The sequence below is a fragment of the Quercus robur genome, chromosome 7 (genome assembly GCF_932294415.1).
Source record: "Quercus robur chromosome 7, dhQueRobu3.1, whole genome shotgun sequence".
NCBI lineage: Eukaryota > Viridiplantae > Streptophyta > Magnoliopsida > Fagales > Fagaceae > Quercus > Quercus robur.
In genome coordinates, this window is record NC_065540.1 from 46159124 (window position 1) to 46178036 (window position 18913).

Here is an 18913-nt window from a genome sequence, read left to right on the forward strand (position 1 = left end):
AAAAAGCTTTTTAACTCTCACGTAAAACATTATCTACAAAACAAGACCACACTCCTAGTACACTCACGTTGGTTTTCAAAACTGAAGGATAATGTGGCAAAAATACATCTATAACTTCCACGTACAATATTGTCTACAAAATAGAACCACTTTTCTGTTGGTTTTCAAAATTTAAGGATAACTTGGTAAAAATACATTTTTTTTTTAACTTTTTTTTACAAATTTTGTAGTAGACCCATTAACTCCTTAGCTGAAGTTGTCATTCACCGTTTTTTTTTTTTTTTTTTTTTTTTTTTTTTTAATTTTAACCCTACTTTTTAGGGTATTGGATATATACAAAATTTATCCTTATTTTTCTATCTTTATCACTACTTTTTGGGTAACTATCTTTCTTCTTTCTTTATTTTTATTTTTTATTTTTTATTTTTTCACTTTTCAAAGTAAAATGTTTGAATAATTATCATTTGTTTTTCCAATTTTCAAAGTAAAACTGGTTATCTTTATTACTCCATGGTATACACTTCCAAGTTTGCAGTTTGCTTCCTTTAATAAAATAGTCCATCTTTCCCTTCGTCTCTGAATGCTGCAATTGAAAAGATGGGATGGACCATGCGATTACATGTAAGAATGTTTTATGCAGTTTTATGGTAGTACTTACATTTACTTCCATTCCTACAACTTTATAAAGTTTTTTTCTTGAAAACTAATCCAATATTGTTCTATGATATCATGTTTTGATTCAACGTGGTTCTTAGGAATGCTTGCTTGCTTTGGTAAGTTATAGCTTTGGTGTGATTGGGTCTTATATTATTATTTTGTCTTTTTTTTGGTTGATAAGTGTTTAATATTTTCTCTTTTTAGATAGTTTCATCTTATGAGATTTACTTTGCAAGAGTTTTGTTTTTTTTTAATCACATAAAAACAACCCAAAGGGCCAAAACCCATATGGGCCATTGCCAAGCCCAAGAAGCCCTAGCTAGAAAAAGGTAATCACAATACACTATTCTCTAGTCGTCCACCTTTCTTTTTCTTCTTAGCAATAATGGCATCCTTTGCATTCATGAAACTTTAGGCCAAATGTATCAACTCAGCCATCGTTTGTGGCTCCCTATCATATAGCTTATGAATGAACAGGTCCAATTTAACTCCATTGTAGAAAGCTACCAAGAGGATCTTGTCGTCCATCTCATCCACTAATAAGGCTTCTCTATTGAAATGGCTGATAAATGAGTGTAGACTTTCGTTCTCTCCCTGCTCTATGCTCAACAAATTGGACAAGGAATGTTTTTGAGTTTGTCCACCTACTAAGTTGTTAACAAACAACTTACTTAACTCCTGTAAAGAAGTTATAATGTTTGGCGGTAATTTTCTGAACCACACTTTAGCCGATCCTTTCAAGGTTGTAGGAAAGGCTCTGCACATAATTTCATCTAGAACACCTTGTAGATGCATGGTTGTTTTGAACGTGGCAATGTGATCACAAGGGTCGCATGTCTTGTCGTATGAATTTAGGGAGGGCATTTTGAACTTGGAAGGCAAGGGATGGCTGGTGATAGACGCAGTGAAGGGGGAATCTGTTCTATGGACGAGGTCATCCACGTGGTTTGACCTTCTCATGGAATCCTTCATTTCTTCCATAACTCTTTTCATTTGGTCCATCTCTCTCTCTCCAAATGTGGTACCCTTCAAGTGATAGTACCCCTGGAATGGTCCCCTTCAGCATTGTTCTCAACACCTTCAAATCCTAAGTTTTGACCTCGTTCTCCACCATGTTGTTGACATTGCCTGTTAACTTCCCTAGTCAACTCTTGGTTTTGTTGTGTAAGTTATGCCATTGCTGCTGCCATGAATTGTAACTATTGTTGGACGGTTATTGAACGGTGCAAAACTGCAAGTGCACAGTATCGTAGTTTTATAGTAAAGTGATGAGAAGAGTATCGTCCTCAAGGATTGGTAACTTACTTTTGACAAATACCAAAATTATTCTAATCTTGATTTTATTTAGAGAAGTCACTAAGATTTTAGTAATTGGAATTCAAAATAAATTCAATTTAAATAAAAGATATGCAGAGGAAAAGAAAGATGTTGCTTGAAAATCAACTTAATGAGAAAGAAACTTCTAGGAAATCGATTTCACCTAATCCCTCACTATGCTTTACTCATCTAGGTAATTGAATTTAATTCTCTCTGTTTGTTAGCAATCTCCAAACTCATCTAAAAGCCTCTTTCGATAGTCAATTGGAAACAATCTTGTTCATCAATTTACATAAGAGTATGCAATTTAATAAAGTAAGAAAACATTAAGACCAACGATTTTAATACTACATAGGTTCATACAAGTCTTTCGATCTCTATATTTACTTATGCTGAAATATTCAAGATCTATCCTATAATCCCCTCTTTCGACAGCAAATCACAAGATTAAAATCATCTAATTAATGGCCAGTTAATTAGAAGCAATAAGCTTAGAATAAATTAGACAAACATGAAGAGAATTTGTTCAAATTAACATAGAAAAGCAAGCATAGATCGAAACTAGATTACATCGTTTTCCTAGAATAAAGAAAGTTTAGTTCGTGCTAAAAATTAAATCCAACACAAACGAGTTCACCATAATTTTTTCTGAGAAGATTGGAAAGAAAATAAATGCTGAAAAATTCTCTGTTCCAGCCCTCTCTTTCTTTCTGCTTCAGCACCTTTCTTCCTTTTTCTGCTTTAGCGGCTACCTTTCTTTTTTCTTTGTTTCGGCTACCCTTTTTTTTCTTTAGCGTTCCTTTTTTGCTTTTTCTTTTAGCCCTACCTTTTTAAAGTCCAGCCCTTTACTTGTTGCAGCCTAACACAGCCCAAAAAGCCCAAACGTTTTTCAGCTTTTCAGCCCAAACGTTTTTGCTTCAGTTCAGCCACTCTTTCTTCTTGTTTTTTTTCTGCTTTATTCTTTTCTGGTTCAGCCCAAAAATGTTACATTCAGCCCAAAACGTTTTTTTCTTTTCTTTAGATTGCCCTTTATTTTTCAGCCCAAGTGTTCAACTCAAAACCTTTTCCGGCTGCTTCATGTCTCTTTATTTGAGTAAATCTTCATTTTCTTCAAATCTGAAATAAAATTTAAATAACAATAATGAAGTCTAAAATCAACAAAAAAATAAATAAAATTAGACTAAAGTTTAAAGTTGAGAAGTGATAAATTACACTCAATTATGCAAGTCATCAGTTATAAAGGGTGGTGGTGCACAATTTGGGTGACTGGAGGCGTTTCCACTCTCCTGGTGTCCTGGACTAGTAGCCATTGACCTTGTCCGAACCATGCAGCCTTTTTATCTTGGAAAACAGAAAAGTTGATAGAAACTCTCTTACTTTCCCATAGACGGCGCCAACTAATGAAAACAAAAAAGGTTGATAGAAACTCTCTTACTTTCCCACAAACAGCGCCAACTGATGAAGCATGAAAATCAGTAGGCTAAAATACTTCGAGCTATGGTAATGGTTGTGTACCCTGAAAAGAAAGAAAGTACTGTCAAAGGTGACCGGTGTGACCCGGTCAAGGACCCTCCGACGGTTAAGTCAATTTTCTTTCTAAGACACAAGGAAAGAAAATAGTGAATGGTTAGAACTTACCTTGGGTGAATGGATTTTACTCCTTTTATAGAGATTTAGACGTGGGTCTACTTGTTTGGATCCATTACCATTATGGGTAATGCTGGCGGTTGACAAAGAAAATGGGTTGCATGGGGCGTTGTATATGGAATTTCTTCCACATATCATGCAATGTGTCGTATTCTACTCGTGTGAATCTAATGGAGGATTTTCTACATAACTCACCAAATATAATTCACTTGTCCATGTACATTTTGTCTGTAGATATATTCGTCTATGGACAGTTCTATTCGTGGCATGACTTGGTTGTCTATGGACAAGTTCTTTTATGTGTTCTCATTCTTGGACGAGCTAATATAACTTCTTCTTTGTTTTGGACGACTATGCAAGGATGAACAACACTTAATGCTTATCCTCATCGGCCATGTTTTGTAAACATGGTTATAGGTCATCCTTAAAAAAAAAAAAAAAAAAAAGGTTGGACCTATAGCCGCATTTTTTAAACATAGCTATAGGCCCTATCCAAAAAAATGCAGCTATAGCCTGCATTTTTTTGTAGTGTTTCTTAATTTTTTTTTTTTTTTTTTTTTTTAAGAAAAATTTATTGAGAACAATCCATATACAACAAGTTGCTTAAGCTAAAAATCGTAGAAACAAAACCCTCTTAAAAGCAAACAAAACTAGAACAAGCTACACCTATACAAAAAACACTTGATGATAATCAAAGATAGATATATGAACTCTCACAAGCACATACAGAAGGAATAAAGGATACATCCAATACAGAGGTCTTTACTCCTAAATGCTGATAATGTCCACAAATCTAATGGTCATTGGAAAGTTGAGGGTTAATGAGAATGAGGAAGTTAATTCGATGTGGGAAACAACAAAAATTGTCATTTGACCCTTTTCTTTTAAGGGGAAAAAAAAAGAAGTCATTTGACCTTAGAGTTATTGAAATGTGATATGAGACTTCTTCTTTTTTATTTTTTGGGGTTAGATGTTTTATCTTACCTTTTTAACACAGATGACTTCTCCTATTTGAATTCTAATACCTCTACATATACCTCTACATGAGAGTTAGATAAAAAAATCAAGAGCTGAAATAAAGAATTGGGACACAATCTCTATCTCACTTTTAAATATTATGATACTAAGCTAAAGATAATTAAAAAAAAAAAAAAAAAAAAAAAACTCATTGCAAGCGCGAAGCACGTGTGATAAGTCAAGTGAAACAACATGGGTTTAATTATAACACTCATATACTTTCGGGTTTAATTTTTTATTTGTGAAATATATGATTTAATTGAAACCACATTTATTTATACTACTGTTTAAGTACTGGACATTTTTTTAGTTCCAAATACCCTTACAACCTACGTTTAAGTAGAGGCAAAATTTGGTAAAAAAACTTTTTTAACTTCCGCGTAAAACACTATCTACAAAACAGGACCACACTCCTAGTACACTCACGTTGGTTTTCAAAACTGAAGGATAATGTGGCAAAAATACATCTGTAACTTCCATGTACAATATTATCTACAAAATAGAACCAATTTTCTGTTGGTTTTCAAAATTTAAGGATAACTTGGTAAAAATACATTTTTTTTAAAAAAAAAATTTACAAATTTTGTAGTAGACCCATTAACTCCTTAGCAGTCATTCATCGTTTTTTAAAAAATAAAAATAAAAATAAAGAAAGAAGAAAAACAGTTACCCAAAAAGTAGTGATAAAGATAGAAAAATAAGGATAAATTTTGTATATATCCAATACCCTAAAACGTGGGGTTAAAAAAAAAAAAATGGTTATCTTTATTACTCCATGGTATACACTTCCAAGTTTGCAATTTGCTTCCTTTAATAAAATAGTCCGTCTTTCCCTTCGTCTCTGAATGCTGCAATTGAAAAGATGGGATGGACCATGCGATTACGTGTAAGAATGTTTTATGCAGTTTTATGGTAGTACTTACATTTACTTCCATTCCTACAACTTTATAAAGTTTTTTTCTTGAAAACTAATCCAATATTGTCCTATGATCTCATGTTTTGATTCAACGTGGTTCTTAGGAATGCTTGCTTGATTTGGTAAGTTATAGCTTTGATGTGATTGGGTCTTATATTATTATTTTTTGTCTTCTCTGTTTTTTTTTTTTTTTTTTTGGTCAATAAGTGTTTAATATTTTCTCTTTTTAGATAGTTTCATCCTATGAGATTTACTTTGCAAGAGTTTTGTTTTTTTTAATCACATAAAAACAACCCAAAGGGCCAAAACCCATATGGGCCATTGCCAAGCCCAGGAAGCCCTAGCTAGAATAAGGTAATCACAATACACGTTTTCTGTCCTCTAAAACCCGAGCACCACGCCAACGCAGTTGACGGTTGAAGAAGCCGTTCTGAAAAAACTAAGACACCCCCCTACCAAAAAAAAAAAAAAAACCCAACGGAATAAGAAAAATGGGGGAATCTGAGAATCGAAGCCACCTGGAAAAGACCTTGGAGCCCTTTTACCAAAGAGCTTCTGAATCTGAGGTTGGTTTCTCCTATTTTCATTTCTTTTTTTCTTTTTTTTTATAAAACTTTTCTTGATGAATTCCAATGGTTTTTTCTTTCTCTATATCTGAAGATGTTTTTGATAAGTCGCTATTTCTGATTATATGTTTCATGATTCTGGGCTTTATTTACTTTTTTATGGTATGGGTTTTTTTTTTTTTTTAATTTTTTATTTTACGACCTTTATGTCTTTGTGTATGCTTATATGAATGTAGATTAAAGCATGTTTGAGTAGTTTGGAATTAAACTTGTGATTGGTTGGACTCAAACTTGGGCATTTTTTATATATGCTCTCTCTTCTTATGTTTTTGTTTTCGAAATTTTTTTTTAAAAAAGGGTTTGTTTTTATCACATTGTTTCTCATAGAGGTTGTATGTGGTGAGAGATGAATTGCTTGGATTTTTGATGGCTACTGGAAGCCTCATTACAAGAATACAAAAAAGTATCTTCTTTTCATTTAGAATTGCTTGCAAGTTGAAAATCACATTGTTTGGGCATAAATTTTTATGCCCACAAGAACAATTTGATTTCCATAAGAGCAAGAATCAGTGAACGTGTTTATAATTTACCCATTTAAAAAAAGGGTTTGGCTTGGCTCTAGTTCTCACTGGAGGTGACACTAGCTAGCACGATATGTATCCTAAAATGGTCACGTGTCGCGGGAGATCACTGGATGGAAGTTTTTTCCTTAAAAAAACTTGCTTGTCAGGAACCTGCTGCAGGTGTCCCAAATGTCTTCCCATTCAACCCAATTTTAAAATTAATTGTATAAAAAAATGATTTCATGTGGCTTTTTTTTTCTTTTTTTTGCACTTTATATCTTAGATGCAATTCATTTAGTAAAAAAGTATTTATGTTTCTAATGTAAATAATATAGGTTTGTTTTTCCCCTTTCCAATTTACGCTGGAATTTTGCTAACTAGCTGGTTTTTATATAATAGGAACGCTTGTCCAGACTAGAAGCTGCCCTTACAAATAAGAAGGGTAGGTCCCAAGGCACTTTACTGAACCGATGAAATTTCCAAGCTACAAAATTTGGTCCTAACTTTTTTTATCTATGTGTCCATACTTGTTCAGGTGCTAAAAATGAGGACCATTTGAAATTGATAAGTGAACTTCAGTCAAAGCTTGAAGATGCTAATGCAGAGCTGGTTTTAGAACGAGCAAAGGTTCTACCAATTTCTATTGTGTTCTCTTCAAATTTGGACAGTATCGAAGAGAGCTAAAATATTTTTACTTGTGACTTGCAGGCGCAAAAGCTTGCTGTGGAAAATGCAAAACTCCAATATCGTATAACCCATCTTGTTAAGGCAGCAAAGGAGGCTGATCTCAAGTTGGAGCAAATGGAGCAAGTGAGTTTTAGTAATTTCTCAACCTCCTTTCACACTATTAATGGATAATTACTAAAAGATATACATTGTCTATAGGTGTATTAAAGTTATTGGAAACTTACAACGTGTTTTTGGCTGGTAGTTTCCGAAAAATGGATTGCTTGGGACTGTTTTTCTCTTTGCATTTTTGGATGTAATGTTCTTATCTGTGTTCTTTACATGGAGTAGAAAGATAGGTTTCAAAACCTAATACACTTTTTGGTTACAAAGGAGACATTTCTACTTCTTTTTCCCTTCTCTCTGAAGTAGCTTTCAGAGCATAGAGAAGAGTGGTTTAACAGAAGATGAGTGACATTACACACAAAAAATTGATGTTGCTGTGTTAATAGAACCAAAGTATAATAAAAATCAATTTCCAAAGAAAACTTACCTCGCTTGCAAGGTGTTTTATTATTATTTTTAATATTAAGAAACAAAGCTAGGTTTTTGTTTGTAAGATTTAAAGTTCTCATAAAGGTGATATACGGGTGCCCATTCTCCTTGAAGGTTGAATGTCGAAGGGTAAAGGCTTTTGGAATTTATATTCAACTTTCAAGGGCAAGAAATTGTGTTGATATTTTTGGGGGGGTTTTCAACTTTATTATTATATGATTAATCCCATAGGCAATTGCAATGGGGAATGGATTGTATCTCAAACTTTAGCCTATTTGAAACCCTTTATTCAGTTAGGTGGCTTGTTTTAATGAATGATATGTGAAATAATTGATTTGGTGTGTGTAATTTCTTTTGTTTAGGTATTGACAGGGAAGCTGGATGCCTCGAAGTTGGAGGATTCTAAGATTGTGAGCTGAGAGAGACAAATTTATGGCACTTCTATGAGTAGATTGTGAGCTGAAAGGACAACTTGTGGTACATTATATTTTAGAATGTTAATATGATGCCCCTTTATCATTTAATGATTTTCTCGATATAGAAGTGGTCTAATATGCATCTCTGCGGGTTGCCATCTATAAAATATAGTGGTTGTGATCTTACACAACATACATAGATTTGTCAATGTACTTGCAAATGCCTTAAGAGGAATGTTCTCTAATTTTGGATTATGGTGCCCTTTTCTCTGGGGTTCGGTAAAGCTGAACACAGGGTCAATTTCTTGTACTTGCTCATTGTCCCCCATCTCATGGAACTTGCTCTTTGTCCAGACTGAAAAGTGTATGCAAAAATAGTGAACTTTTTTTTTTTTTATGGCTCTATTCTATTTCCTTATATGTATAAAATAAATGCAAGAAATTATTGTGTTTTACTAATATCTAACTAGAAAACTCCAAATCAATTAAGAGTTTCAGACCCTTTGTTAATAGTGTATGGGGATTTGGGGCTGTGCTTAAGTGGGTTAAGATCATGGAATACTTCCAAGTTACAGGACAACTCGTTTGAAAAACTTTTGGTTCTCTAAAAGAATTAAATTTTTAAGTCCCCAAAACATCAGAAACCTTAACTGGAACTTCGTATTACCAAAAAAAAAAAAAAAAAACTCAGGAACTCAATTGATTGTGATAAACAAAAACCTTATAAGAATTATATATATATATAATTTGCATGGTTCTGTATGTGTGGGCGAGTGAGAAACATAACTAAAACATTATTAATGCGACTGCAACATGCATAGCAATTTCAAAGACAACTTGGAAAATAACAGATTAAACGATAATGAAATTTCAGACTTATGTTCTAAGCGCCTTTAAAAAAGAAAAAAAAAATTGTTTGGCATAATTATATTTCAACTCAACTCCAAGCGTTGGTTGGGCAACATGAAACCATATTTATTTATGAATTTATTGTTTTCTTTACCCCTCCGGCTAGAAAGCACATCGTTAATGCTATAGAAACAACCTTTTTCTCAACAAATTTTACAATTATTGGGCTAGGATTCACCACTTTTTCTCCGTCACTCAGTAGTTCGGTTCAACAATTATGAAATTTATTGTGAAAAAAGTTGTCACAAACTGCTGAAAAAGGCCTTATTTTGCCCAACCAGCTAATGAGATTTCTCAAACATGGCCAGGATTTTTTGTAAACAAAATGGCATAACCTTCAATTGAAATGTGATTACAAATAGATAGACATGGCAAAACGGGTCAGAATTTTCTGACCCGACCCGACCCGACCCGAAAAATACCCGACCCGAACCCGATTTTTTTGACCCGAAGCAAAAACGGGTTGACCCGTGACCCGACCCGTGTTTTGTGCGGGTCAACCCGACCCGACCCGCGACCCGACCCGAACCCGAACCATTTTTTTAAAACTTTTTTTTTTTGGTAAAAAAAATAGTGAAATTAAGACAACATTGGTTTAATTGTTTATTGTGAGTTTTAAGGAAACAATTGATACATTTACATAACTGCATGCAAATTAATTGAAAAATAAATGGTTGAGCACTCTGTAATGAGTAAAGATTTTTAGATATCAAATAGCAAAGTACATGCCAAGATAATCTGGTTACAGTAAAGTTAAAAACAGATTTAAAATTGTAGATATGTGTGAGACACATTCACGAGTGTGAAAATAGTAAAGCCAAAGTATCAAATTAGCATAAATTATGAATGCTTAGATCTATTTTTTAACAATTTATGTTCAAAATAAACGGCTTTTCAAAATAAATTATGATATTTCCTAGAGTGTGTGCTGCTTAACAATGATATGATCTTCATAAAAAAGACTAGGTATAAATAAGTAAGCAATCAAACTTTAATGTATATCTCAAATTGAAATAGAGTGTCAACCACAATTGATAATAGATTATAAAATTAATTTTTAAAATTGTAACTTTCTTATATGTTTTTATTCTTTATCAAATGAGTTATCCAATAAGTCATTTGTAATATTTTTTTTGGGATGTTGATATTGTGTAAAAATAAAACTTGTATATTTGTTTTACTTCTCTTTGTGTTGTTTTGTTTTAGATAGCAATGTTAGGATTTGTATAATTTTAAAATTATTGAATAAATATTAATAAGTTTAACTGAGTTTATTCTTGATATAAGTAGTGGATGCAAAATAATGCATTTTACATCAAGTAATACGTTGCATAACTATCCAAATGACAAATACATATTGTTTTCTTTATAAAAAAAAATAATAATAAAAAAAATAAAAAATTTCATGTGAAAAATACGGGTCAACCCGACCCAACCCGCAACCCGATTGACCCGAACCCGATTTCAACCCGCTTAAAATGACCCGTTTTTGACCCGTTTGACCCGTGACCCGATTGACCCGACCCGAACCCGACCCGACCCGCCCGTTTTGCCATGTCTACAAATAGAACATGTTTTCACCAGCTCATCATGTACTTAATTTCAAGATCTGCCACAAGTTCATAAGCCATAAGATCGATGGCAAATTTGACATCCTGTTACAGTTGGGATATTATCTTCGTCATCAAAGGTATATCTTTGTAAGACATGAAACATAATTTCATGAAATCTAAAAACTAAACTTAAAAAAAAAAAAAAAAAAAAAAAAAAAAAAAAAAAAACCCCAATTATACTATATTTTCTTTTCTTCTTTTCCCCTTTCTTTGAGTTCCTACTGTGGATGATGAAGATATACCTCAAGAGTCTTTAAATAGAAAAATGGAACCGTTCAAACTCCATGGAACATCAGACAATCACAAAGAAGGCACCTATAGAAACAAGGAAATGAAGCAGATGACCAATATGTACACCCGCTCATATAATCAGCAACAACCCAGTCTTTCTGCTAACAGTTCAACCAGTACTTGTTTTTTAAGCTTATGATACTTTGTCAGATTCTGTTCCTTTGCAATGCGCTTCAGTTCGTTTAGTGACAAATCCATCAAGTTCACTAATTTTGGCGCCCAGGCCTCTGTATGGGAGTCATTCGAGGAGTAGGACTTGATGTTCTGAAGATTTTCCTTACTTCCATCATCAGCTGCATTCCCAGGCAAGTTTGAGAGGTCCTTATGAACAACTGAATCTTCAATCTTCAGAGTCATTGGCAAATTTGAAGTTTTCTTTCTTTTCTTCTGTGATACTGAAATTGAAATTTTGCTGTCATCCGGAGCAACACTAGACTTTTTGGCTTCACACTGGCCAGGCTGAACTAATCCCTCAATGACCTCATTATGAGACTGATTTAAAATGACAATGTCGGTGCTGACTCCAGATTTTCTTTGGGTCTTGGATTTTGCAGTAGAAAAAATTGATTTAAGTTCAACGGATGAGAAAGCTGGTCCTTCGATCCATGGTCCATCTGACTCAATTTTCCTCTTTTTCTTCAGCTTCGGTGGCTTCAGAGGCAAATTTAAAATTGGTCTCTTTCCATTAGAAGCAACTTCAACCTTCTGATCGTCTTCTGCTTGTGATTTCCTCCCCTCTAACTGTTGCAGCTCGGTTGTTTCTTGCATCCTTTGATCTGGCATCTCTGAAAGTGAAGTTAAGGAAAAGAGTCCAGTTTCTTTTACTTTCACTCTTAGTGGAGGAATTTTCCTCTTGCATTCTGCCTTTGCAGATGATTCTGAAGCATCAACTTTGTCAGTTGGAGCAATCTTTGATCCTTTGCCACACCCTTTATGGGCAAATTTCACTGTCAAGTCACTTAGCTTTACTTCTAAATCAGGATTTCCACCTCCTGCTTGTCTGAAAGCGCCTATTTCAGAATCAGAATCAGAATCATTTTCCCTTCTGTTGAACCCAGTTGCATGTCTAGATGCCTGTGCACTACTCCCTTTAACAATAGCATTTGCAGGCTGTGCAATGGTTTAAAAAGATATTAACAATAAAAATAAATAGCTGTATAAGCAAGTGAAAAGAGTTAAGTTGAATTTTAACTTGTGATCTCACAAGTTTCCTCTCTATATCTCTCTCCTTTCCTTTTTCTTTCTATCCCTTTTAATTCGTAAGATTTGATCCTTAAACTTGTACGAACATCATTCAACCCCTTCTCTACTTGAAACAAGGCCCAAGGGTGTATAATATCTCAGTTTGTATTAACTATATACTAATCAATTGATTCAAATTAAGTGAAGAAAAGAGCTTCTAGTACCTCATCTGTTTTTGGAATATTTTCCTTGCCTTCAGGACTCGAAGATGAATTTAAGGTTTTATTTTTGTCAGCAGCAGTAGAATCATATTGTCTGACTTCATTTCCACAAACATTCAAGTCACTTTTACCAAAGGAGAAGCCAGCTGCATCTTTAACAGCATCAGAGCTAGAATCCTTCCCAATAGTTGTTGCAGGCTATTCGTGTAAGAGGGAAAGACAGGAAAAAAAGAATTAGGATCGACTAAGGACACTTCAGTGGTGATAAGTCACTAGGACCACCTAATCTCAGTCTCATTGTAGTAACCCAATGATTCAAGCTAAAGGTTCCACCAAGTCTTCAACTAGTAAATGGGTGGGGTGGTGTCAAGGAAAGTCTTAGGTCCAGACTTGCTATAAAAAGATGGGAGAGAGAGGGAAGGGGTGTCACAGAGAGAGAGAGAGAGAGAACATAGGCACAGGTAAAAAAAGAGCACAAGAGAGATGGGGCAATACCTTGACCTTTTCACCATGATCTGTTCTCTTTTCTTCAGGCTTGGATGATGAGCCTAAAATAATATCATCTGCTGTTGGACTGGAATTGTAATCGCTCAACATTTTCTTCTTGTTGGAGTGGCCAATTGCATACGGTGAATCATTTTTACTTGAATTTTTCATTACAATTTTTGCAGGCTGACCATTGACAACAAAAAAGGAGAGAGGGAAAGGGTGTTAGAGAGAGAGAGAGAGAGAAGACATGGACACAGGTAAACGGAGATTAGAACAAGGGGGCAGTACCTTGACCCTTTCACAATGATGTGTACTCTTTTTGTCAGGCTTGAATGATGAGCCTAAAATAATATCATCTGCCATAGGAGTGAAATTGTGTTCTTCAACTTCCCCATTCTTGATTTTCAAATTGGACTCACTCAACATTTTCTTCTTGTTGGAGTGACCAATTGCATGAGGTGAAACATTTTTCCTTGAACTTTTCACTGCAATTTCTGCAGGCTGACCATTGACAACAAAGAGAGAGAGAGGGAAGGGGTGAGATAGAGAGAGGACATGGGCACAGGTAAACTAAGAGCAGAACAACACAAGGACAGTACCTTTACATTTTCACCATGATCTGTTCTCTTTTCGTCAGGCTTCGATGATGAATCTAAAATGATATCATATACTGTTGGAGTGGAATTGTGTTCTACAACTTCCTCACTCTTGTTTTTCAAATTGGAATCACTCAACATTTTCTTCTTGTTGGAGTGGCCAATTGCATGTGGCAAAACATTGTTACCCTTGACCTTTTCACCATGATCTGTTCTCTTTTTGGTAGGCTTGGATGATAAGCCTAAAATAATATCATCTACTGTTGGACCTGAATTGTAATCGCTCTTCTTGTTGGAGTGACCAATTGCATGCGGTGAAACATTTTTACTTGAATTTTTCATTGCAATTTCCACAGGCTGACCATTGACAACAAAAAGAGAGAGAGGGAAGGGGTGTTAGAGAGAGAGAGAGAGAGGACATGGGCACAGATAAACTAAGAGCAGAGCAACATGGGGGCAGTACCTTTACCATTTCACCATGATCTGTTCTCTTTTCGTCAGGCTTGGATGATGAACCTAAAATAATAGCATATGCTGTAGGAGTGGAATTGTGTTCTTCAACTCCCTCACTCTTGATTTTCAAATTGGAATCACTCAATGTTTTCTTCTTGTTCGACTGGCCAATTGCATGTGGCAAAACATTGTTAATTGATTTTTTTATTGCAATTTCTGCAGGCTGACCATTGACAACAATGAGAGAGAAGGAAAGGGTGTCAAAGAGAGAGAGCACATAGGCACATGTACAGAGAGTAGAGAGAGGAGGCGGTACCTTCGTGACCTTTTCACCATGATCTGTTCTCTGTTTTTCAGGCTTGGATGATGAGCCTAAAATAATATCATCTACCATAGGAATGAAATTGTGTTCTTCAACTTCCTCACTCTTGATTTTCAAATTGCATTCGCCCAACATTTTTTTCTTGTTGGAGTGGCCAGTTGCATGTGGCAAAACATCATTACTTGAATTTTTTATTGCTATTTCTGCAGGCTGACAATTGACAAAAAAGAGAGAGAGAGGGAAGGGGTGTCAAAGAGGAGAGAGAGCACCTAGGTACATGTACAGATAATAGAGAGAGGAGGCAGTACATTCTTAGCCTTCACACCATGATCTGTTCTCTTTTTGTCAGGCTTGGATGATGAGCCTAAAATATTATCATCTGCTGTAGGACTGGAATTGTGTTCTTCAACCTTCTCACTTATGATTTCCAGAATGGAATCACTCAACATTTCCATGTCAGAGTGGCCAATTTCATGCAGCAAAACACTTTTACTTGAATTTTCTATTTCAATCTCTACAGGCTGACCATTGACAACATAAAGAGAGAGAGGGAAGGGGTGTCAGAGAGAGAGAGAGAGTGCATCTAGGCACAGGTAAACTAAGAGCAGAAGTGGGAGGGGGAAGTGCCTTGACCTTTTCATCATTATCTGTTCTGTTTTTGTCAGGCATGGATGATGAGCCTAAAATTTTCTCATCTGCTGTAGTAGTGGAATTGTGTTCTTCAATCTTCTCACTGGGGATTTTCAAATTGGAGTCGCTCAACATTTCCCTCTTTTTGGGTGCAATTGGCAAAACATTTTTACCTGAATTTTTTATTGCAATTTCTGCAGGCTGACCATTGACAACAAAAAGAAATCACAACAAGCACTGATGCCACAATCCAAATAGAAGACTGGTTTGTGAAAATAATCTACATAAAATTTTGGGGGATGGGAGAATCTGCAAATTAGTATCGTCAAATTTGGTTTCAGAGCAAGTTAAAAAGATAAACAAATGAGATGAAAACATTATGTTGCTGCTGACAACCAATAACAATACTTCTGTTCTAGTTTGAAGTCTATATTATAGACAATTAGGATATTTAAGATCTGATCACTTCTCTAATATTCAAAGATATTTTGAATAATATTAACAAAAATATGAACTCCTTACTATACTTTCTTTGCTACCCATCCCTTAATATGATACACAGGCTAAACAGCAATTCAACAACTCAAACCCAACTGGTATGAACATATACTCCACATTATCTCAATGCACTGCAGCCAACTAATGAGGGACAATATGGTCCCCAATTTCTACGAGCAGTATATTTTCATAAGCATATTTTCTTGAAGCAAAATAACAGAGCAGGCAGAATATTAAGGAAAACATAATGAGAAATTTTCTACTCAAACCTGCTCATCTTTCTTTTGGAAACAATTTCTGAGTAGAGCCTTCACTATTTCATGTACTCCCTCAGCAGGTCCTCTATGCATTAGCAACTGAACCTCAACATCATTCTCATTGGTATTTTTCAAACTCCTTATTGAAATGTCTAGGTAATTAATCTTTTCTGTCAAAGCATTACAGCATAATTCAGACCATTCTTCATCTTCTCCCCATGCTAATTCACTTTGAAGGGATACAAGATCTTTTTCAAGTTCATGAATCTCACCATCTGCCTTAGTGATCAAAATCCCCAACACTTGTACACAAGATTTCTCATTCAAAGCATCTTCTTCTATCACATCTACAACCACAGGAAATGATTAGCGTAGATGTAGACGAAACATGGATTTAACAAGAAAAAACACCAATAAGAATGCAGAGATGAGAAGGAACATAAATATACCATATCCATAACCAAAGTAAAAGTCGCACTGCCATCCAGATTGCATACTATAACTGCTTTCTTGATCAACTGAAAAGTAATTATCCAAATTCAACATATATTACAACAAAAATTTACATATTCAATATGATGTATTACTTCAAGAGTTCAATCTGAAACAATAGTTATACAAAATCAAAAACTAAACTTGACTGCAGAGGTTTTGTAAACCTGGTTGATATGACGAGCCCCATAGGTCGAAAACCATGATTTTCAAGAACCTTATCCTGAAATGCAAATAATGATAACATTGTGATTCACCCATTAATATAAGAGAATTTCAAATATTTGAGTGAAATATGGAGGTTTCATAATGAATTATAGGACCTCCATGGTTATTTACCAAAATTGGTCTAAGAATACACTAGCTTCTTAATAGTATGGGAAACAATATTTCATACGAAAATTGACCAAATCTGTTCAACCCAGGATTACAAAAATTTCCACAATCAGGTCAAGAAACTCAATAGCTTAATAAACAAAATTTATTTCAACCACATATATTAGCACACTATTTTAACACCTGAAGACGAATACTTGAACTGTGTATTAAGCAAATATTGATAAAAGACAAAAGGCAAATACTCTACCAAAAATTCAGATTAATTAGAGTCCAGGGTAATACAATTAGTGGGATTTAGGCAAAAGCTATTTACTTGATGAGAAGACTAAAGCCCTGAAAAAAAAAATTCACAAGAAGAACTCGGCGAAATGGTCTTTTGAGCAAAAATTTAAATTAATGTAGCATCCTATACAATTAGAAAATTAACAAGCAAGCAAACTATCTCTTCCTCAACAAAGGAGTAAGAAAAACTTAGGCAATGTGTAAAGCAAATATTGATCAAGATCAAATACTAAAGCAATAACCCAAATAAATTAGTTTCAGGGTAATTCAACAAGTAGGAATCACATAAAAGAGTTAATTTCTTGAACAAAGTGGTAATAAAAGCAATAATCCAAATCAAGTTGTACTGAAAAATAAGCAAAGATTACTCACAATAATAACATAATACTAAGCCATAATACAAACTGATAGCAAAAAATTGATCAAAACCTCCAACAATAACAGTAAATAATTACTTAATTAGTCAATTCTATCATTTTTCTATAGCTGAAGTGACTTACAAGTATTATGATCAACGAAGAAGCACTCCAACTCCAAGACCATAAATTTTTCAATTAATTTGAAGCATTCAAAGAAATGAAAGTTCACAAATTAACAATTTTTTTTTTTTTTTTTTTGGTGTTCAACGTTCAAAATGAATCCTTTGATAGAAAAGTAGCTTCTTCTTTTTTTCTCGGGAACCAAACAAAGTCCACAGACTACAAAATGTACTTTTCTTTTCTTTTCCTTTTTTCTCGAAAACCAAACACACACACAAAATTATATGATTATATATATTAATATATATATATATATATATATACCTCAGGTTAGAGTTTTCTGTGACAGAAACTCCAATTGAGTTTCTAGGGTTTCGGAATCTCGATTTTAGAGAGAGAAAATGTTATGAGTTTTTTGTTTCTAGAGAGAGAAAAGCTGTAACTGAGAGTGAGTGAGAGTGACTGAGTATGAGTAAGAGTAAGAGTGAGAGTGAGAGCTGGGTGGGCATATATAGGAAATTAATTGGCTAATTGAGGGCAATATGGTCAAATTATTTTTTGTAGTGGCGGGTTAACTGGTCTGGAATTTGTTATGTCTGTTTTATGTTTTAAGTATAGTGGAGAAGTTTTGGTGGGCCCTTACCATTAAAAGATTAATAAATTCTTGGATAATTTATATTTTAAACCTTAGGATTTATGAGTATAATAAATTGAACCCCTATATTTTAACTCATATTCAATTTTAAACCTCATGGAAGCGGTTTTTTTTTAAAAATAAATAAATAGATAAATAAAAAGGGTTTAATTTGCAATTTGTAATTTGTTATATCTTTTAAAATGTAAGGTTTAAAAAGTAATTTACCACAGATTTTGTTGAATCTTTTATGTATATGACGAAACAACTCTCCATGGTTTCATTTAGTTGAACTTTCTACACCTTTTCAAAATCAAGATTAGGTAGGAAAAAGAAGGTACTAAAAGTAAGTAAATTGTTGCATGCAGTTTTGGTTATGACGTGTGAGTTTAAGATTTATCGAAAAAAGAGGGGAGGAAAAAGAAGATGAGTTAGAGCACTTTTATTACATTAGCTTTAAAAATAACGCGGTTGACATTACAAACATTAAATTCAAACACATAATTCCATCAATTTAAAGTTTTCTTAGAAAAGAAAAGATTGTTTATGCTTCATTAAAAAGTATAACTATGTGTTTGAGTTTAATTAAAGAATTGAATATACATGCCTGGGTTTTACTCTACAATTAAGAAATTTAATTAATATATGCTTGATGTAACACAAATTGTAACCATTGTCATATGAGTTTGTAAGCATTTCTCAATAAAACTCATAATCACTTCAACATTTTTCAAGTAAAAAAAGTAATTAAAATTTTGAACTAATAACTATACTATTTTCGCTCTCTCTCTCTCTCTCTCTATATATATATATGTTTTTTTTTTTTTTTTTGATTACACGTTTCATCAAGTGGGGAGTAAAGTTCAATGAAATTACTATGAGCTTTGTTATATTTAGTTTATTTAC

At 34.0% G+C, this 18913-nt stretch overlaps 2 protein-coding genes across 10 annotated transcripts in view; one reads left to right on the forward strand and one right to left on the reverse strand.

Annotated features, from left to right (window-relative positions):
- LOC126693682 (uncharacterized) overlaps nt 1–8715 on the forward strand; it is a 40760-nt gene extending 32045 nt beyond the window's left edge. The window contains exons 1-5 of one of the 2 annotated variants that reach the window (XM_050389782.1): nt 5923–6120; nt 7083–7125; nt 7219–7310; nt 7392–7493; nt 8267–8715. In XM_050389782.1, the coding sequence (XP_050245739.1) occupies nt 6046–6120; nt 7083–7125; nt 7219–7310; nt 7392–7493; nt 8267–8323 (369 nt within the window). In that variant the 5' untranslated portion in view covers nt 5923–6045 and the 3' untranslated portion in view covers nt 8324–8715. Of the gene's footprint in view, nt 1–5922; nt 6121–7082; nt 7126–7218; nt 7311–7391; nt 7494–8266 lie in introns of those variants that run through there. The other variant, XM_050389783.1, reaches the window with a different exon arrangement.
- Nucleotides 8716–10788: 2073 nt separating this feature from the next.
- LOC126693683 (uncharacterized) lies at nt 10789–17855 on the reverse strand. Of its 8 annotated transcripts, none has more exons than XM_050389788.1 (13): nt 17698–17855; nt 16441–16496; nt 16231–16299; nt 15794–16128; nt 15030–15227; nt 14705–14917; nt 14391–14606; nt 14085–14297; nt 13625–13978; nt 13314–13526; nt 13032–13208; nt 12540–12734; nt 10789–12243 (listed from the first exon to the last, which is right to left on the reverse strand). In XM_050389788.1, the coding sequence occupies exons 2-13, from the start codon at nt 16475–16477 to the stop codon at nt 11212–11214; spliced, it is 3252 nt and encodes a 1083-aa protein (XP_050245745.1). In that variant the 5' UTR covers nt 16478–16496; nt 17698–17855; the 3' UTR covers nt 10789–11211. The 8 variants fall into 8 exon arrangements, with proteins under 8 accessions (XP_050245745.1, XP_050245746.1, XP_050245743.1 ...); XM_050389789.1 differs by having other exon boundaries at nt 14085–14237; nt 16418–16496; XM_050389786.1 differs by having other exon boundaries at nt 14091–14297; nt 16418–16496.
- Nucleotides 17856–18913: the final 1058 nt, after the last annotated feature.